The sequence below is a fragment of the Drosophila arizonae genome, chromosome 2 (genome assembly GCF_054131065.1).
Source record: "Drosophila arizonae isolate 15081-1271.41 chromosome 2, UAZ_ARI_1.0, whole genome shotgun sequence".
Taxonomy (NCBI): Eukaryota; Metazoa; Arthropoda; class Insecta; order Diptera; family Drosophilidae; genus Drosophila; species Drosophila arizonae.
This window is the reverse complement of record NC_142922.1, coordinates 1,789,598-1,809,921: the sequence shown is the minus strand read 5'-3', so window position 1 is coordinate 1,809,921 and position 20,324 is coordinate 1,789,598. Positions and strand designations below refer to the sequence as shown.

General features: G+C 48.2%; 3 protein-coding genes across 7 annotated transcripts; 2 read left to right on the top strand and 1 right to left on the bottom strand.

Moving 5' to 3' along the window:
* Positions 1-28: 28 nt before the first annotated feature.
* Positions 29-19,890, bottom strand: unc80 (unc80, NALCN channel complex subunit). Of its 3 annotated transcripts, none has more exons than XM_018017685.2 (31): positions 19,759-19,890; positions 18,284-18,504; positions 16,669-16,695; positions 16,368-16,388; positions 16,163-16,304; positions 12,803-12,993; positions 12,444-12,743; positions 12,247-12,381; positions 11,848-12,191; positions 11,589-11,788; positions 11,333-11,514; positions 10,983-11,095; positions 10,817-10,834; positions 10,229-10,373; positions 9,744-10,167; positions 9,470-9,667; positions 8,333-8,675; positions 8,144-8,255; positions 7,466-8,083; positions 6,671-7,403; positions 6,464-6,601; positions 6,097-6,395; positions 5,858-6,033; positions 5,231-5,804; positions 4,614-5,168; positions 4,252-4,555; positions 3,234-4,183; positions 1,512-2,981; positions 1,281-1,449; positions 578-1,227; positions 29-514 (listed from the first exon to the last, which is right to left on the bottom strand). In XM_018017685.2, exons 2-31 carry the CDS (start codon positions 18,488-18,490, stop codon positions 284-286), a joined length of 9,969 nt encoding a protein of 3,322 aa, XP_017873174.1. In that variant the 5' UTR covers positions 18,491-18,504; positions 19,759-19,890; the 3' UTR covers positions 29-283. The 3 variants fall into 3 exon arrangements, with proteins under 3 accessions (XP_017873174.1, XP_017873175.1, XP_089318852.1); XM_018017686.2 differs by having other exon boundaries at positions 8,147-8,255; positions 8,333-8,618; positions 10,229-10,364; XM_089462726.1 differs by having other exon boundaries at positions 6,464-7,403; positions 8,147-8,255.
* LOC108620766 (ficolin-2-like) lies at positions 13,194-14,583 on the top strand. Its single transcript, XM_018017701.2, has 3 exons — positions 13,194-13,354; positions 13,418-14,328; positions 14,387-14,583. The coding sequence occupies exons 1-3, from the start codon at positions 13,289-13,291 to the stop codon at positions 14,502-14,504; spliced, it is 1,095 nt and encodes a 364-aa protein (XP_017873190.1). The 5' UTR covers positions 13,194-13,288; the 3' UTR covers positions 14,505-14,583.
* Positions 14,979-18,218, top strand: LOC149270178 (ficolin-3-like). Of its 3 annotated transcripts, XR_016268646.1 has the most exons (5): positions 14,987-15,111; positions 15,289-15,300; positions 15,357-15,733; positions 15,792-16,074; positions 16,148-18,218. XR_016268646.1 is itself a non-coding variant. In XM_089462727.1 (4 exons), exons 1-4 carry the CDS (start codon positions 15,046-15,048, stop codon positions 15,904-15,906), a joined length of 570 nt encoding a protein of 189 aa, XP_089318853.1. In that variant the 5' UTR covers positions 14,987-15,045; the 3' UTR covers positions 15,907-18,218. The 3 variants fall into 3 exon arrangements, 2 of the variants coding, with proteins under 2 accessions (XP_089318854.1, XP_089318853.1); XM_089462727.1 differs by having other exon boundaries at positions 15,792-18,218; XM_089462728.1 differs by lacking the exon at positions 15,289-15,300 and having other exon boundaries at positions 14,979-15,111; positions 15,792-18,218.
* Positions 19,891-20,324: the final 434 nt, after the last annotated feature.

Below are 20,324 nucleotides of genomic sequence, written 5' to 3'. Positions count from 1 at the left end.
CTCTTTCCGCTTGAAAGAAATCTTAAAATTTTTCGAACGGCTACCAAGTTAGTTTATTTAATCCTAGTTCATCTACAAAAACATATAAAATCTGGGCACACAATGGAACAAGAACTAGTCTTAATTATGTATATGTATCTAGGAAACTTAACAATAACTTTGTTAATTAATTTGTCGACTAATTTCGTATGCATTATTTATATTAAGGCTAGCTAAGTTGAATTAGGTTACTGTATTGAGGCTGTCCCTAAAGCTCGTAGGCTCGGTCGCCGTTCTGTGATTGTTAAATGAGCGTGTCCTCGTCCTGACCTTCGAATACCATCAGCAGCGAGTGCTGCGAGGGTGAACGGCCCAGGGTCAGGCCGCCCAGCGAACCGTCCGGCGACAGTAGACCCGTCTGGAGGCTATTGTTATCCCGATAACCCGATGTCGATGATGTCTGTGAGACCGAGTCCCAGGATATTTCGCCAATGGCTTTCGTCTGCTGTTCCTGTTCCTGAGAGAGTGAGGTAACCTGTCGGATATAACGATTAGATCCGCAGAAAGACAGAGAGAGGGAGAGAGAGAAATTGCTTACGATGCTGGGCGGTTCCATTGGAGTGAGGCGACTGCGCTTCAGGCGGAATGTTTTGCGGCTGGCCGCCTTGGAGCGTTGCAGACGCGAACGCGTGTGATCGCCCGAGCTATCCTCTGCTGGACTTTCTGGTGATAGCGGCGTCGTCGAGGTCTCCCCCGAGGAGTGTCGAAACTCAACGGATGAGACAAATCGCAATTTGGGTGGCTGCGCCTTGAAAGGCGCCTGCTGCAGTGACTGCGAGTGCGAAAGTTGAGAGGCAATGCCCGGCGGCAGGGCTGAGCTGCCACTGGGTCCACTGCCTGTGGGTTGACCCACCAGTGTGGGCGCCGAGCCAGCAGCGCCCTCACCACTCTGGCTCTCGCTAGTTGTGGTATGTGGATCCCGACCGGTGGAGCTGCTGGACAGAGACTCACGTGGCGGATGCAGAGTTTGCTGGGAGAGCGTATCACTGGGCGTGCAAATGCCGCCAGATCCGCTGCGCGAATCGATGGGCACGGCGGATACATGCGAGTGGGTCGCCTGGCCGGTGGTGGTGCCCGTGAAAATGGATATTAGCGAGGGTCGCTGCTGTGACTTGTGGGCATCTGCGGCGCTGGTCGCTGCCGCCGCATCGCTTTTCTTCTGCTCGGAGCTCTCGCGATCTGTGGAGACTGTCGGGGAAATGAATAGAGAAAGGACTAGCTTCAGCCGACAGCAGACTTACCATAGCGCTTGTCCTCTAGCTCGTCGCGCAAGTCGCGCAGCTCGCGAGCCAGCTCCAGCAGCAGGGCGCCCTTCGACTTGAGGCCACCCTGTGGCGGAGTGCCGCGCAGTCGCTCCCTAATGATAAACTGCATGTGCCGCTCGTGGTCGCCAATGGGCGGCTGGGAGATCTGAAAGGCATTGATGTAAGTAAGACGCCCACTGATAGCAGAGCCAGCAGCTGCTTGCTTACCTTGTGTAGGATGAAGGGCAGCAGGACAATGTAGAGGGGCGTGCGATGCGTGACCACGAATTCCATGAAGCTCCATAGATCGGGCGCTGCTTCATTGCGCCGGCCCAGATCTCGCATGACGCGCACGATGCGCGGCCATTCGTTGGACAAACGATTCTCGAAGCAAATGCAGACGATGCGCAGTGCAAGGAACGCCGCCTGATATAGTGAGCCCGAGATGCGGGCAGGTCGTTTGGCATCTCGGCTGCCCGTAAATGTTAGGGAGCCCGCCCGTAGATCTCCCGTAACACGATTGATCTGTGAGACGGCTTGGCCGGTGCGGCCGGCGGGTGGACTCATGGCATTTAGCACGGCGGTTAGCAGAAATGAGACATCGCTCATTTTCAGCTCGCCCACATCGGAGACGCCGCGTCCGGAGCAGACCTTCAAGCACAGTGGCATTATCAGATGCATTAGAAATCCTTCGGCCTTTTCCTGCGTGGCGAACTCGGCGCTGCCGCCGCAAATTTGCACAAGCGAGAAACAGTCAACGGGGCTAACCACTTGCAGAGCCACCAAACGCACCACAGTCGAGCAGAAAAAGGCCGGCGGATTCTGAGACATGAGCGCTGCACCTGCACTGGACACGCCCTCCGGTATGCCACCGCTGCCCGGCTCGTTCACGATCAGATTCTGAACGGTAGAGATGAGGGTCTTCATCTGCTGCCAGTGGAGCACATATGGATGCCGTATGATGGTCTCGTGTATGCCCTTGAGCAGTCCGGCTGCTGCCTCCCAGTCCGTATTGCGGCGTATGGATGGCTTCTTCGAGATCTTGAGGAACACCTTGTCGATGCGACGCAACACCGTGACCAGAGCATTGCGCAGTGCATCGTTCGACCATTCGGCACGAGGCAGCACCGATTGCATATACCGCTGCAGTCCACGGCAGGCCATGGACTCGGGATCGTAGGGTGAGACCTTGAGCAGGGAGTGGGCGATGTCGGCCAGGCGTATGTGACACTTGGCATCCAGCACTTCGGTGGGCTTGCTGTCGTTCGCCGGCAGCTTCTTGGCCAGCTCGTAAAGCCGCGTTGTAGACTTGGTCAGGAAGTCAGCAACCACGGAGAGTAGGACATCCCTTGGACGTCGGTATTCAGTGCGTATCATCTCTGAGTCTTCGGCAGAGTCCATCATGTTCTTGGTGCGCGGATCTGTCGCATACTTCGTGTGTGACTCCTCCTCAAAGTCCATGCCGGGCGAACAGGGTGGCCCGCGACTGCAGTTGCGCTGCGACGAGCCCTTGTGCTCCGGACTGTTGCGATACGGCCCATTGTAGCTCTTGGCCAAGCCCTCGCAATTGTGCACCATGGTGCGTATGGCCACAGCCAACTGGAGTATGATATCCCGCTCCGATTTGCCCTGCAGTGGGATATAGCTGGGCGACTGGATCTGCTGCAGGTAACAGGGCAATATGGCCTCCAGTATGATCTGTTGGGCATGCATGAATTTGACGCGATTATTAAACGAGATTGTCTGAGCAGGAGAGCAGCTACATCTACTAGCTACAGGGGTTCTTTAGCTAGATCAAGGGACTCTAATCGAGTGTGACTAACTGGAGGGTGAGCATATTATTTACTTCATAGAATCTAGATATGCTTAGCTTTCTGTTTGACTCCACCCAAAGAGACGACTGTAAGACATTAAAGCTACTATATGTGTGTGCATGTGGGCACTACCTACCAGCATTTGGTAGCCTCGTGTGCTCTCAGCCGAGTAGGAGACCACCATCACGCATAAGGTGATGCAGTCGAGCACTGTGACATCATCGTCCTCGTCGTGGTAGCAGAAGTCAATGGCCTTTAAGGGCTTCTGTTCCTTCACCAGCTCGGCTATGTTGAGCGGATCCGGCGAGGGATCCTCGAGGCTGAGCAGCAAATTGAAGAGGCAACTAGATTGCACCTTGTGCGCCTCGCCATAGGTGCCATCCTCATCCGTGTCCAGTATAGCCGAAACGGAGCCAAACATTTGGAGTATGAACGGCTTGCGGTTCAGCAGATAGAACTGCTTTACGGCGTACTCGATGGTCGTGGTGATCAGCTTGTTGGTCTGGTGGAGCGAGTACACCTGCAGCAGGGTGGGCATGATCATGAAGTAGCCATTCGTGGAGAAGATATTCTTGAAATTGAACGCCGCATTGATGAAGGTGGCCATCACATAGCGCATAATGCACGAGTCCTCCGCATGCAACATGGACGCGCCGGAGAGCACATTCAGGAAGAGTTGAATGTCCGCCGAGTAGGCGAAATTTCCGGCCATTGCCTCGAACATGCGCGCGATCAAGCGCACCCACATGAACTTGTGCAGCACATCCAAGCCGAGCAACACCTTGCCGTATTCCCCGCCATGATGCAGATCGAGGTCCACCTCGAGCGCCTTGCGCGGAAACGAGGGCAGCTTCATCAGTTCCTCGTGCAGGAAGACGACGCGCTGCACGACCATGTCCACGTTCTTCAATATAGCCCACGTCAAGTGCACCTTGCCGATTTCCACAAATTTCTTGGTCAGCTCTTGCTTCTGCAGCGCCAGAAATGATTCCTCTGGACGCATCAGCATCAAACGCACCTCCGGGTACTGGGAGCGCTTAAAGAAGTACAAGTCCCGTATGTACCAATTGGGATTCAGTATTTTGTCTGCGAAATGAGATAGATTTCGATTAGTTTTAGCAGAAGTGATCAGCTGTGATAGTTCGTTGACGTACTGCTCTTGTAGTCCACCAGACAATAGTGGTTAATGCTCTTCTCGTCAATGGGATAGTAGTCTAACGCCTCCTTCAGCAGCTGGCAGAAGAGCGTATCCTCCTGCACGGGAAACTGCGATGGAATGTTGTAGTCATCATCGGCCGGTCCATGCACCACGATCTTCTTGGCAGCGGGCACATTGGCTGTGAGCAGAATCGAAGCATCGCACTGCTCCTTGCGCAATATTTGCTTCAGATCTTTGAACATGATGCCATGCACAGAGTGCACCACCATCCACAAAACTGACAAGGCCGAGCCAACGAGCTGCAAAGACAAGGAGTTCGCTATTATGTTGAAGAGAGATGCTTCGGGTTGAGCCCACCTCCTGCTTGAGCTCGTTGGAGGAGCGCACATAGAACATGATGTAGCCAATGATGGAGTTGTAGAGAGCAAAGGCAGCTTGTTGGGGCAGGCGAGGCACAAAGCGAATCAAATGCCGCAAGAGCTTGAACATCTGATCCTGTCGATCTCGAGTCAGGCGCTCGAATACATAGCGCAAGAACAGGGCGGACTCTTCGACCAGGCACACCCAGATGACCTGGTAGGCCACCTCGTAGACAGCGTTGCCATCAGATCCGATGGCTGCATCGTCCAAGCAGCCGACAATCTGCATTACCGAGGAGCACAGCACCGAGGGGAAGAGCGAGTGGGCGTGATGCAGATGCGAGGAGGCACGGGTGCCATCCAAATCTTCTTCGATCTCATGATCCTCATGCTCCATGCCCGGCTCATGGGAGGCCTGCTGGCTGATGGGTATCATGGTGATGAGGAAACTATGACGCTCCGCTCGCTGTTTGTCGCGCTGCTGGCGCAGAGCATTGCGTATCGCCTCCGTTTGCTGCATCTTGCGGCTCTTGGTGGCTGTGACCAGGGAGCGCTGAAATGATTCGATTATGAATTGATATTGGGCCTGGCAGGACTGAGCCCCTGTCCACTCACATGTCTGTCCTGGTTTAGGGTCATGTCCATGTCCTTGGTCTGCTGCACGGGCATCCAGGGCGGATCCACAACGGGCAGACTCTCAATGCCAATTTTGGGCGAGGGCAACGTAAACTCAATGCCACCCGGCGGCACCTTGAACGTGGCATCGTGTGCGTTCTCCTCCATGCGCGGCCAGACGTGGAAGCGGCATTTCCACAGTACCAAATACCGCTGAATCGCTCCAATGCGTATATCCGGATTCTTGTGCTTCAGCGCTCGTTGCATAATATCGAAGGCGAAGTTCTGTGCCTTTACCGAGCCCATGAGAAAGACTGCCGCACTGGAGGTAGCGGTGTCGTGGTTGGTTTCCAGCAGCAGCTCCCAGGCAGCGGGCATCGCCTCTATGACCAACTCCTCGCTGAGCACCACGGCGCCCTTTAGCATGGTGGCTAGCGGAAAGTGAAAGAGATTGCGTATGTGTATGCGTATGAACTTCAAGATGGGTGCCTCCTCCTGCAGCTTCTTCTCCTTCTCCTGCCGGAAGCTGCGCGCCAGCTTCTCAGCCATCTCAATGTCCGGATCATCGCTAATCCTAAAATCATACCGATGTAGGCAGGATTCCTGTATGGCTGTTAGCCAACTTACCGATCCTTCCTTGATAAGCTGTCCTTGCGCTTTGACGGTGATGTTTGTGTCGAACTCTGCTCGGATACCTTGCGCGTTGAGCGTGGGCGTGCCGAGGCCTTGGACGAGCTTATGACTGTCGGCTCCACCGTGGGATGATCCGCATCGAAAGTAAAACCGAATTCCTCGCCATAAACCTGACGAGGCAGGAGAATATTCGAGTTTAGAACAGGATTGGGGAACCTTGATAGGGCGCTCACCTTTCGGGTAGCCTTTATCAGCCGCGTGCAGGAGCGCATGTGACGCTTATAGCAGAACGGATGACAGTAGCCCTTGTGGGTGCAGTAGTAATTGTAGCTGGTAAGCAAGTCGATGACGGCCTTGAGCCAGGGCATATTCTTGGCCGTGTCATCGTTTTCATTGGAGTCCGTCGGCGACTCCGGCTGCTGGTCGTCGCTGAGTATGCCCGGGGATTCCTCTCCGCCGCTAATGACGCCCTGCTCGGAGGTATCACTGCGATCCGAGAGCGAAGACACTTTACGGCGCGATTGCATGTTAACTAGTAGAAGGAACATGATATATGTACACATATAGAGCGAGTCTTGTCCGCTTGGCTGAATGTCTTACAATCTGTTTCGATATCCTTGCTGTCTTTGGTATTGCGGCGTAGCTTGAGCGAGCGGCGCTTGAATGAGCCGCCCGTTGTGGTCGCTGTGCCGCGGCGCAGCAGGAAGGGACGCACAGCCGAGGCAGTGGGACGTCGGGCTGATGAGGATGAGAGAAGTGATTTGGTAATGAATAGGGCTGCAATCGATCCCTCCGTTGTATACACACCTTCCTCGCCCTCCTTTGTCAAGGTTGTATTACTGCTGTTCTCCGATTCGTTGTCGGGTTCGTGGAGGACAAAGGAGATCTTGCGCTCAGTCTGGCCAGCGCCGTCGTTGCCCGCCGCTATGGACTGCAGACTCTGGGCAGAGGTTTGCGAGTGGCCCATGGAGCTGAGTGCCATGGACCAGCGTCGGTTGGCCTCCCGGTAGACCTTCTCCCAGGGTGCGGGACGGTCGCGATGCAGCATCTTCGATGTCTTGGGCAACGTGATGTACGTGTCTCGCAGGAAGGCCGTAATCTCGAAGAGTAGCACACAGGCAATCAGCTTGAGGGCGTGGGGGCAGTCATTGCCATGCGGATTGACCGAGGACTCGTCCAGGAAGTCTTCCTCCTCATCCTGCTGCAGCAGCTCGCGCTGTTTCTCCGGGTCCGTGAGACTTGCATTCAGCGCCTCGAACTGCAGGCGTTCGGTGAACAGCAGCTCCTCCAGACGGGCGCCCACCATCTCAGCCCATTGATGAAACATTTTTCCCGCGGCGCGCAGCAGGATGTGTGTGCGACGAGCGCTGGTTTGGCTGACCTGCTGCTTCATCTGGGCGGGATTGATGTTGGCGCCGGAGGCGCGATAGCCGCCCACATTCTGTTTCATCCATATGGGCCACTGGCCCTTGTTGCACAGGTGCACGAAGTGGGCGCACTCCAGCAGGAATGTGGCGCGCGTCACCAGCGGCGCTTGGGGCTGTATCGAAATAGAATCGGGGGTTAAATGAAATGGACTTGAACTGGGCTTGGATTGCATACCAAATCCAAAACGGCTGCGATCAGCTGGGGATCGGGAAAGCTGCCCGGCGCACAGGTCTCCAGCAGAAAGGACAGCCGCAGCATGCCCACGCGAACGGGCTCGGTGGGCACCAGCTTGCGCTCCTTGAGTATGACCACCTCGGATTCGCGCGGACCGTCGCACATGTCGGAGGAGCTGCGTCGACTATAGTCGGCTGTCTCTTCGATGCCGCCCACCTTCTTTTTGCCCTTCACAATGCCGCCGAAACGGTTCAGACGTCGCTCAACGCGTCGCTTGGCACGCTGTATGGAACGACCGATGCCGTCGCTCGAACGACCCCGTTGGATCTTCAGCGAGGCGTGCCGCATGAATGTCGATGATATCTCTGGATTGAGCGAGCCAATTTCCAGATCAATCGATGATGCCTCTTTGGGCGTGCCGCGAAACCAGCGCACCAAGCCGCTGAGCCGTCCCAGCGAATTGCGTTCCGAGCTGGACGTCGAATCGGAGAGCAGCGCCCGCTCGCTGTGCCGCGGCGTCAGCGTCGGCCGTACGCCCGTGGTGCGACGTCGAAAGTTGCTGAGGGGCGACTGGCTGGTCTTGTAGTGCTCATCGCAGGGCTCCGTCTCCAGCAGGCTCTGCAAAGGGAAGACCGAAAGGGCTCAACACCACGTTGTGGACTACAGTTGAAGACTCACCACGGCGCAGGCGGAGGAGGTGCTGCGCTTCTTCAGCAGCAAACGGCGTTGTGAACGATTGTCATCACTCTGCGCCACCTGCACCTGCATGGCATTCGCCTGGGGTATATGCCTGCCAGTGGGTGAGTTGATTAGGTTTTCGATTGCCCAACTTGTGATTGAATATTCGAATTATTTTATTGGGCTCACCTGATCACCCTCGTCGTCTGCGGCGTCGGCCCCTTCTTGTGGGGTCGCGGCGTCACCGCCAATATGCCGCTGAGTGCAACCAGACGAAAGGGCCCGCCATGGGCGCCCTTCACATAGGTCACCAGCTGTCGTATGTCACCATAGAGCGCCACATTCTCGGGCAGCTTCAGATCCTTGCTGGCCTCCACGAATCGGCTGACCAGCTGCTTGAATATGGCGCCAACCACTTGACCCTCGGCTCCGCCGCTGATGCCGCCGCTAAAATTGCTGGAATAGCCGCCCTGACCTGGTACACCGCCAAGATCGGTGTTAGCATTTTTATATCCACTCTGACGTTTATGAGCTATATGCATCATCATTATATATACATACATACATACATATATATACAACGTACGAGTATTTTGGAGGAGGTCAGAGGCAACAAACGGGGGCGGGAGGGAGGTGTTACAACTCAAAAGCATTAGCAAAACTCGTTGCATGCAACATCGAACACACACACACACACACAGTGAAATATATTTAGATACATAGTTAGAGATTGTGTGAGAGAGAAAAAGAGATAGAGACAGAGCTCCACAAATAATAATAGTACGATATAAATACGTAAAGTAGTCGGAGGCAACCGACTGCACAATACTCGCCCACAAATAGAGAAATTCGCGATTGAATTGGAATCGGAACTGGAGTTGAGCATATACATATATACAGATTATATATAATTAAGTAAGTTGAAGTTGAAAATATATTTAACTCAGCTCAATGCTGTTAATGAAAAAAAAAAAAGCAAAAAAAAATTCACACTAAAACTACAAATACCCAACTGCATACATACTTATATACCCTGTAAAACATTGATACTTGTATACTTATAATAGTATACCAAACCTAGTATGATCATGTGCATATATAATGTGAGCTCTCGCTTCAGTTGAGGCCACACATTGGACAAATAGGCAACTGCAATGACAATCTGTATACAGACATGTATGGACCAATATGTCCTATATGCCACTACATGAACGAGTATGAAGAGTAAAGAGTATCATGGACAATTTTGCAATTGGAAATTTGGTGCAACATCAATCAATGGAATAGTAACTAGGCACTGCTGGATGGGGGGTCACCCCGACTTACTCAGCGGCGAGAGCAGGGAGCTGGGATCCACGCAGAAGGCGAGAAACGCATGAAAGTAGTCTATGAGCTCCGGCAGCGGCGATGTCTTTACCATCTCCTGTAGATGACGCTTGGTGCGCTGCCCGGCCTGGCGCAGCATGCGCGAGATGATCTTTTGGCACTGATTGCGCAGGAAGTCAGCGGGTGGTCCTCGAACGCCTGCAAAGGTGGATGAGATGAGTTGAGTTTGAGGACCGAATGCCCCGAGTAACTCCACTGTAGCCTAGCCACTCACCATCGTTGCAGCCATGTGGGCAGCCGAGCACTTGGAGCGCACGTCGAGTTATGCCCATCGATATCTCGTGCGGATGCTCGCCCAGCTTTAGTACGCCCATCTCGATGAGCAGCTCGCAGATGTTGAGGCCTGCCTCGAGGACGCGCAGGGAGCAGACCTGGGATGGATCGCGCTTGAATACGCTGCTCACAGCCAGCAGCACGATCTCATAGTCGATGCCGCCGTCGCGTGTGATGTAGAAGGAGGACCCAGGCGCCTCCGACTCATCCACGCCCGTGTAGTCTATGTGGGAATCGGTGTGGGAGCGCAGCATGGGTCCGCGATAGCGATTGGTGCCGCTGCCACCACCGGCGCTGCCATTGCCACCAGCTCCGACGATGCTGCCGCCGTTGCTCAAAGCATCCAATTGCGAGTCAATGGAGCCCTGCTCAAAGCATCGACAATTAATCGACAGATCATATACTCGTAGGTAGCATTCGGCTCACCTGTCGCTTCATATAGTCCGGCGAGGGTGTGGGTGTATGCTCTGTCACAGTAATGATGGGATTGCGTGGATAGAAGGCGGTGCCCCGTGGGCAGGTCGTCTGCGGCGGCCTAGAGGCCTTGGGCGGCTCTACGTATCTGTAAAATCTGGCATATTGTAGAGGAGATGCGAGAGTCGCAGGTGCGTGGCATTAGTTAAAACAAACGGCGTGCAAAAGAGGAGGAGGAGGCGTACATAAAAGCAGTTGGGGATAAGCAGCTCATGGTAAACTTAACAAGCACTGCAACGGGCATCATTTTAATTCCATTTTAGCTCACTTAACCTCAATATGAAGCTAACTGAATGGTAAATAACTAATCCTCACGTTAAATTCACAATGAGCCCCGATTGAGCAGGCTAATAGAGGAAAGTTTATAGAGTTTTTAGGGAGGCTTTAGGTGTTCAGGCAAACTTGTAGGTGAAAAGGCATTAGCCTTAGGGTATATAGTATAGTTTATTCAGTATATAGATATAGTATATTGATATAGACACAGTAGTGAAAGTAGTTAGCTAGTAAAAAAGTAGAACCAAGCGCTAGACCAAAACTCACCCGCTATCAAGCAGACAGCTGGTTGTTCAGTTCATAAAAGATAGTAAGTTTGATATCGTTTATATAAAGAGATGTTAGCAATAGAGTTTAATTTAGTTGAGTTGTGTGTCCGGGCCTAATTGAGTTTCTATATGTGTCACAGGTGTGTCTGGGTCCATTGGCTTACCTTAGGCTGGGCATGGACTTGCCCTTAATGAGATTGCTGGCTGGCTCTCGAGTGATCATGGAGGCCGATCGCGACAGCTTCTTCTCGCCTGTGTCCAGGCTGCGATGGTACTCCTGGACGGAAGAGAAGCAGCAAATGATTAGTGATAGATTGGGCTACGTAAGTCCGCTAACAGCGTTAACTTTGGCAACAGCACAGAAAACAGAAAAATGAACCAAACAAATGAAAACAATAAACAGCTTCTGGAAACGAGTGGGTGGGTATCAACAAGAAATCTAAGCAGGTGTGCTAGCTTGCAAGACTGTGGGGGTATTGCTATAAAGTTAGATAGCTCTTAGCTGTTGGCTTACTGCATGCTGCAGTGGATTCTTGCCATTGGCAGAGTTTGTATCGAGCCCTACTTTTTCCAAGTTCTTTTCCGATTTCGAGAACATTTTCGTTTCGACAAAAGCCCGCAGATCGGCCATTTTGACCCGCTTCTTCTTCTCACTGCCCCGGCGCTCCGAGCTGCTGGGCACGCTCGCTGTTTCCTCTGAAATATTGGGTTAGACTTAGCGCATTTTGGCTACGCTGGGATGGGGCTGGCCAGCTGGATGGATAACTTACCCACTGCACTGGCTGTCACTGTGGCCGCTGGCTCTGGTATTTCGATATAGTCCTTGACTACAGAGCTGCCTGGACTATCGCGACTATTGCTGCCCGGTCCCTGGTACAGTGAGATCTCGATTTGTGGTATGGGCAGTGAATTGGAGCGTTTTCGCGGCTGATTCAATGTAATGGATGCCTCTTCCCCAATTTCACTGAGTCTGCAAATGGAAGCTTATTTAGCTTCAATATGATACCCAGCTGAGCGGCTACAATTCACCTGTTGTACAGGTACTGCAAGCTCCAGAAGATGCCCTCCTCCTGCCAATGCGCGATGAACAGACAGCGCAGTACGGCCACATCGAGGAAGGTAGCTGCCGACACATCCACCTTGCCGCTCTCCGATTTATCCGTATCCGATTCTTTTTCTATGGAAGCACTGCGTTTCTCCTTCATGGAGGCACCCCGGGTCAGTTCCTGCTGATCGAACTCAAACTTGGTTGAGGGCTTCTCCTTGTCCCTAGAGTTCATCGATTGGTGGCTGCCGCGACGACTCTGCGATTGTTGTTGCTGCTGCTGCTGCTGTTGCTGTTGTTGTTGCTGCTGCAGCAAGCTGGCATCCGCCTAGATATAAAAGAGTTTAGGAAATCTGTATCTGTATATCTGTAAAGTTACGTACCGTAAAAAACGAGTTATCCATGAGCTGCGGCGTAGAGGGCAATCGAAAGATGACCACGCGCTCGTCCTCCACGCTCGACGCTTCTTCGGGTATGGTCTCGGGAAAGAACTCCTTGGGCGAGGACACCCAGGAGCCCTAAGTGAAACCCAGATCAGTTAACAACTATAATTGAGTGCTTTGTGTCTTTTAAGTTCTACCTCTTCGTCCTGTTGGCCATAGTCGCTGAGACCGCTCTGTGGCGAGTCCGCCTTGGGCGACATGGCGTCGGGTCCCAGCGAATGCTTGCGACCCTGAATTACGTCGGTCGAGCCCTTTGGCGTGGGTGCGCATAGCAAATTACGTGCCTTCGGCTTGACAGGCGCTGTGAAGCAGGGAGCACCCGGGGCCCGATTGTCCCACATGCCCTGCCACAGCTTGATGCCGTTCTCTAACCGAATGTTTTGAAAGTCCGACTCCTTCAAGTGGTGTATGATGGGCGCAAACAGATACACAAAGAGCTGTAAATGGCGTTAGTCAAGTGAGATATTAGATTAGATATAAAGTTGAGATCGCTCACTGTTATCGTTGGCACCGAAAACAGATACTGATCCATAGCCTTGGCCTTGGGCTCCGCAACGTCGCCTAAGCCCAGCTCGTCGCCGCCCTCATCATCGGCGCACTCCTCGGCGGCATAAAGTAATATCCATTGCATTGTGTACAACAGTTTCGTCTCGACGGGCCCAATCGCCTGCATGTCCTTGACGCGGCCTGAAAATATGATTTGCCCCGGTCATATAAAATGATTGCCAGAGCGACGAGAATAGAAAGCCCCGCCTGGCCTTGTCTTTAAAAAGATAGAGGATTCCTCAATTAGCAACAGTCGAGATGAATTCTCCCTGTCTTCCTTATAGCAGAAAAAGTTTGTGACTAATCAATACGGTTCCAGTTCCACTTTGACATTGTTATCTAACTCCATTACAGTTAGCTTTTAGCATAGGAAAAGGGCTTTGTTTCAGTTCACTTTTAGCTTTAGAAACGAATGTTTCTTTAGGCGCATTGGAAAATGAAAATTTTGCTAATTTTTGCCATTTTGGCAACATCATTGATAGCCATCAGGGCTCAGTGCGTGGTGAGTTGAGTGTGAGTCTACCTAAGTTACATCAAATATACTATTAATCCATTGGCGCTCTAGAGTCTCATGCATTTGAATCAACGCTATGAAGTTCTGCTGCAAATCAAGATACAACTGGAGAAACGAGTTTTCGAATTGCAATCGATCCTAAATAGTCAACCGGATAGAGATCCTGAAATTTTGGCACTTAACGCATCGATCGCGATTCTTCAGCAGCAATCGTGCCAAGTGGTAGTTCAACCCAATTATAATGAGATCCAATGGACTTTAAAAAATGAACTGGCGGACCTTCTATCCAGCACACTGAGCCTGAAGTCATTTGTTGCCAATATGCTTCAAGAAGCGAATATGGGTCTAAACTCTTACCAACAGTGCTTTAATCAGCTGCAATTACCAAGGCCACCTCCAACTTGTCCGTCGACACCGCCACCCACGGATCCTCCGCCACCCACAGATCCTCCGCAAAGACCACACACTAGCTGCGCTTACTTAGGCCCCTTTAGTGGCATAACAACAATTTCTCTGCCCGGTTTGGATCCGTTTAGCGTTTTATGCGATTCTCAGACAGCAGGACCCGGCTGGCTGGTCATCCAGAACCGATACGACGGCTCCGAAGATTTTTATAGGAGTTGGGCTGAATATCGAGATGGGTTTGGGCGCCTGAGCGGGGAATTCTTCCTCGGACTGGAGAAAATTTATCGGCTGACCAGTTTTCAACGACACGAGCTGTATATCTATGTGCAGACTTTTAATAACGATATTTATTGGGCTCGATACGATAACTTTTACATAGGCTCTGAGTTTGAAAACTACAGGCTGAAAAACGTCGGTAGCTATGTAGGTATGCAAGAAAGACTCGCCAAACATGTGGGCAAGGATTTTTCGACTTATGACCGAGAAAATAGCCATAAAGGCTTCTCTCAAAAATATCATGGCGGCTATTGGTATTACAAGGGCTTACTGAAAGGAAGGTAACTCCTCAATAGACCTGTAATGTTGCCATATTTTATCTAATTCGTTCATTTCCAGCAACCTTAATGGCAAATATTTCCGAACGGATGTGGATGATATATCGAGCATGCACTGGTACAAAATGAGGTCTAATAGAGCAACAAAAATGCTGATCCGACCTGTGGGTCAATATTAAAATATATATTTCAATCATATAAAGTCGAAATATAAATCGAAATAAAAAGTGCAAGCAAAAGTCGAAGTGCTTTAATTAATCGACTGGAATGATTGTTTATTCTGTGCAGTTGTGTTATGGACTCAGTTCCCCGAGTTAATCTCAGTTCGATTAGTTCAGAAAAAAGTCTTGACAATAATAGTTGAGTTTAGACCAAATTCTGAACTCTGTAGATGGAAGAAATCGCTGCCTTAACCAACGGTGACGAGAGTCCGAACTGAATGTTCTGCACGAGAACCCTCTCGAAGGACGTGACCTGAAAATATAATTACCCCAAGTCATATAATATAATTGCCAGAGCGAAGAAAATAGAAAGCCCCGCCTGACCTTGTCTTTAATTAGATAGAGGATTCCTCAATTATCATTACAAGTTATGTGACTAATCAATACGGTTCCAGTTCCACCACATTACTATTTAACTCCATTAGAGTTATAGAAAAAGTGCTTTGTTTCTGTTCGATTTCAGCTTTAAAGACGAAGGCTTCTCTAGGCGCATTAAAAAATGAAAATTTTGCTAATGTTTGCCATTTTGGCAACATCATTGACAGCCATCAGGGCTCAGTGCGAGGTAGGCTGAGTGTGAGCCTATATAACTGGAATTCAATGGACGCTTCAGAGTGAACTGTCGGACCTTCAGGCCAGAGTAGAGAATTTACAGTCGCTGGTCTCCAATGGGCTTCAAGAAAAATATTAACAACAGTGCTTTAATCAGTATAATTGGGCTTTCAAATTACTTTCCTCACAGATAACAGATTATGTAAGCACATTACTATTCGCGGTGTAATATCGTTTAACGTTTTATGCGATTCTCAGGTAACAGGACCCGGCTGGCTTGTCATCCAGAACCGATTCGACGGTTCGGAAGATTTTTATAGGAGTTGGGCTGAATATCGAGATGGCTTTGGGAGTCAGACCGGAGAGTTCTTCCTCGGACTGGAGGTTATTCATCGTCTAACCAACTACCAGCGACACGAGCTGTTAGTCTTGGTGCAGAAGTTTGACGGCTATATTTTCTGGGCTCGATACGATTACTTACTTAAAAGTCTTGGCAAATTTGAGGTTATCATAGATAAACTGTTCCCTCATGTGGGCAAGGATTTTTCGACTTATGACCGAGAAAGTAGCCCTCAAAATTTATCTAAAAGATATCATAGTGGCTATTGGTATGTCAGTTCTACAAAGTGTGCAAGGTAACTCCTCAATACCTTTACAGGATTGCTACGTATTAAATGATTCGTCTATTTCTAGCAACCTTAATGGCAAATATTACCTGCCGGGACTAAATAAGGAGGACGGCCTTTATTGGAATTATTATCGTTTTAGTAAAGCAACCAAAATGATGATTCGACCGTTGTACCTATAAACCAATGTAATCAATCATATAGAATCGAAATGTAAAACGCAATAAGAAATGGGTCACACCACAATGCTGCCAGGCAAGAAATGTGTCAAATCAAAATATATCATCGTTAATTTTTCGTACAGGGTATGACAGCACATCATAATCTGCAGATCGTAGTCTCCCGCAATGGTAGCCTCTAATCAGATATCTTCAATTGTCGTATGTCCCTAGCTAATATACACTTTTCCAATTGCATGCGCAGAGCATAAGGACTTACAGTAAAGCAGCGACGCGCAGGCGTGCATGACATGCGGCAGGGCGCCCTGCAGCAGACGCCAACGTGGTATGGCGCTCAGCGCCTTGGTCAACGGTGGCGAGAGTCCGAACTGAATGTTCTGCACGAGAACCTTCTCGAAGGACTGAAAGAGCGAAGCGTGAAGGAGTCGTTGTGAAGGACTAATTCAAAAGATATATAGACATACCTTACAAGCTTCTTTGGATTCCTATTATGCATATGCGTAAGTAGTCGGATCGAGGAAAAAGATAAAGCACAAAGATATATATAACGATTTGTCAAGCTTTATTATATGATATTAGGCAGAATAAGATTTCTATACAAATCAATGCAAATCAGAGCTCAAAGCATGCAGAACGAACAGAAAAGGAAAAGTATATATAGAATAAAAGTAAGTTATTTTTCAGAAGAGTTAGATTATCGCAATTAGTTATAGATTTATATGTTAGTATTAGTTGTTATGTACATTTATAACATTTATAACTTACATGGTGTCCCGGTGCGTGTTGACAAAACTACATTCAGATTTAGACAAGTTGCGAGAGATTTTACAATGTTCATTTGTACAGTTTGTTGTATGTTAAAAGCATAATAATTGTTGTTGTTGTTATTATTGTTGTGGTCGTGGTCGTGGTTGTTGGGTGTTGGGTGTTTAGTGGTTAGAGCGTGTGTTAGTAGAAAAGAAATTGTAAAAGTCGTATGCAAGAGTGTGTACAAAAAAACAAATTAAAGGTCAAACATCAAATTCATATATTCAAGATTTCGAATTTTGATCAGTAAAATAAACTAAAAATTGTGTATAAATCATAACATACATACACACATATACATATATGTATTTATATAAATGAAATATGTATATATATATAGATATGTTTGTATGTAAAAGACGTTCAATTGATTGTGCCAATGGGTACAGTTATATAGAGTCCATCCTTACAAAAACAAAAAACAAAACAAAAAAGAAAAACACGCATAGCGAATTTACAGCACAATTCCATCATAATCAATCAATCAATCAGTCAATCAATTAATCATTAGTTCAATTTAACTCATTATATATACCCCTGCATTTGCTATTCAAATGTTGCCCATATCTCATATATCTCTCTCTCACATTTAAATATGTTATGTTAAATATGAATATCTTTCAGAACTTCTCAGATTCCATATGAAATTCTTAGGACGAAACTTGTATCCATATGTAATATGTAATATATTATATACACTATGTAAAAAAAAAAATTTTTTTTTCAATTTTTGCTGGGGAAATTTTGTATGTCTGTATAAAAAGTGTATATGTGTTTTGTTCCGTATTCGTTTTGCTATTTATTGAAGTAAGAGACACATACTCCATATATGTATAATAATTAAAGAAATGTCAAGCTAAACGAAGTAGATCAATAGTATTCTTCTACGCTCAATTTTACTAAAGCTAAAACAAGCAACAGCTTAGAAAAAGTTTGAATTTTCGCAAATCGATTTGATGTATGGATCCTCTGGACAATTATAAAGATCACCCATTTAAAAGACAGTGCTTTCGTCTTCTTCGTGAGAGAAATATGCCGATTACATAAATATTAACTAAAATCAAAGATAAAATAAATAGCCTAGATAGATGCAGATGAAACATAAAGCAAGATTTAGAAGGAAACTAACAGTTTGGCAGCTCTGCACCTGTCGAGCTCATGTGATTCTCATACCTCCTGAACAGCTAGTATGAGAACGAGCCATGCACAAGCTGTACACTTTTACGGGCTTTTAAGGCTTTCCAGACATTTTCCTGATTCATAACTAAATCGGACATCTCTATAAGATGGCTATAAGACTAGTTTTTCTCATCATTTTCATAGTCAACTGTAGGGGTATATCAGCTCCGGCCAGGCCAAAGTTAATTTCTGCTCATTTCGACTTATTTCCATTTCATTACTTTGTTAGTTTCCATTGAGGAAGAGGCTTAGTAGTAGGCACCTTTGGTAAGGTATTTTTTTTTTTTTTTTTTTAGCCAAGTTTTTAGTTTGTATGTCTTTTTTTTTTTGCTCTCATTTCAATTTGTTCGTATATTTTTCATTCGATTTTCCCTTTTGCTTGACACACACTTACCATGCAGCTGGCCTCATGCAGCTTGCCCAGTCGCGGCCTGATGAAGGGCGCTATTTGGCGCCACAGGAACGTTTGGACGGAGACGGGCAGGCCGAGGTCCTGCAGGCCATCGTCCTGGTCAATGTCAAAGCCATCGTTGTTGTTGTTCGGCGTCGAACTATTGTTGTTCGCCTGCAGATTGTTGTTGTTTGTCGCATTGGTCACCATCGTGTGGCCGGCAGCTGCAAGGACAGACTCGAGTTAATGGCATGCCACTATTGAGCCAGTGTCAGCTCATTCAAGCGAAAGTCGACGTTAAGTGACTGACTGACTGCAAAATACCCAGTCTACGGCTTGGAATCGAGGCATTGATCGAAGATGATAATTGATCAATAAACTAAATAAAATACATATCTATTTTCATGTCTCTGACTATTCGAGTGTTCGAATAATGTCTTCTAAAAATATTAATAATGATTGCAATCGAGTACATGCTATTTCATACATAATGTCATGAATGTTGCTATAAGATGATATTAAAAACAAATAAAATAAAATTATATCGCAATCGGATTTGGCTTATCAAGATCAATCAGAATAAAAATATATGCTTTATATATACGGTGTTCAGTTCTTTCCACTTTAATCCCACGCCAGTATACCCCATTTAAATATACTGACATTGAGCGGTATTCAGCTTTTTCTAGCCTCTTCTTCTTGGCTAATACACCCTTAACAGAAATGACTGTCAATATTCATCAGGAATGTAGCTGATGCTCCAAGTGTTCAATCGCCTCTTCCCCCAATATACCCATTTGCACATCTTCAACGGCTTTGAGGGTATACAAAATGAATTTGGGGTTGGGGGGCTCGATGGAGGTCTGGGAAGCATGTCATGGCATTTGCATGCAACAAGTATTTGCGTGCACAGGCTCAACAAGAGTCAGCCGGCGGAGTCTAGGTCAGTGCCAAAACAGATTTCTGCAGCACCCACACTCACACACACACCCAAGCCCATTTCTCGCCAGTCACCAGCTGTGCTCTTTGAAGGCTGCGCAGAACGCAGACTCCGCAGCTTCGCGTCGTCCCAGTTATAGATACAGAATTGAAATTTCATTTTGGTATACATGCAGATACATTTTTCAGTGCAAACGAAAATTTCACACACAGTTTTCGCACTTATATAACAAAAATTTCTTTACGCTTCGACCATTGTCAAACCATTTGACACGCACTCAAATCAAACGTTTAATTTCCAGCAATTCAAGCAAATTGCGACCGCACCCAAAGTATAAATAGTTCCAGCAAAGGGTTTGTCTGCGATAAAATCAACTCGAGCTGGGCTCGAGTTAGCGCCAATTGCCAGTGAAATGTATTTCACTTGACTTTCTTTTGCTCAAATTGAATCTACTGCGGCAAGCATTAACTTTAGTTTCTTCTTATTTTTTTATGGCAAAAGTTTCATGGCTTTTGCTGAGATTTTCTTAGTTTTGTACCTTGGTTTGCGCGTTGCCCGTTTTCGATAAAGTTGACGGCTGTAGCGTTCGGATGCAACTGGGACAAAGAGTCGCCTCGTTAACAGGACGAGCTATTCACATCGTCGTCATGTCCTTCTCGCTGCTCGTCGTTGCCAGCGACAGGAGCAGCGCACGCCTGCCCCTGTGCACACACAATCCGACACACATATTAAGTATACGCACAGCCACCCCCTGACAAAAGGAAAACAGAGGCATACAGGGTGCTTGGTCTTGAGCTGCAACAGCTAAAGCTGTTCGTTACATATATGTTCTCAGGCATATATACGCTGTGCTTACCTTGTAGACTTAGTTTCAGTTTCAGCTTAGACTTATGTCTCTAAGCTCTATAGCCCTAGCCTCTGACTTTCTCTGTCAACACTCTATCCAACACTCTCTATCCAACACACAAAGAGCTGTACAGGGTGCTTTCAGCTTCGGCTTCAGCTTTGTCTCTGTTTTCGACTCTGTCTGTCTGCCTCACCCTGTTTTATTTGGCGCACTTATATTTATAGATAACAACCAGTCGCCGTCTCCTTGTGTGAGGG

Excerpts from the sequence above, each read along its gene's own strand:
- unc80 (XM_089462726.1), bottom strand. The coding sequence starts at position 18,490 with ATGGTGACCAATGCGACAAACAACAACAATCTGCAGGCGAACAACAAT. Across the intron at positions 7,404-7,465 it reads TCGCAGCCGTTTTGGATTTG|CCCCAAGCGCCGCTGGTGAC; the intron begins GTATGCAATCCA and ends ATTTCGATACAG. Across the intron at positions 5,169-5,230 it reads CCCTAAACCAGGACAGACAT|CGCTCCCTGGTCACAGCCAC; the intron begins GTGAGTGGACAG and ends GAATCATTTCAG.
- LOC149270178 (XM_089462727.1), top strand. The coding sequence starts at position 15,046 with ATGAAAATTTTGCTAATGTTTGCCATTTTGGCAACATCATTGACAGCC. Across the intron at positions 15,734-15,791 it reads AGTTCTACAAAGTGTGCAAG|CAACCTTAATGGCAAATATT; the intron begins GTAACTCCTCAA and ends GTCTATTTCTAG.
- LOC108620766 (XM_018017701.2), top strand. The coding sequence starts at position 13,289 with ATGAAAATTTTGCTAATTTTTGCCATTTTGGCAACATCATTGATAGCC. Across the intron at positions 13,355-13,417 it reads CCATCAGGGCTCAGTGCGTG|AGTCTCATGCATTTGAATCA; the intron begins GTGAGTTGAGTG and ends TTGGCGCTCTAG. Across the intron at positions 14,329-14,386 it reads AAGGGCTTACTGAAAGGAAG|CAACCTTAATGGCAAATATT; the intron begins GTAACTCCTCAA and ends GTTCATTTCCAG.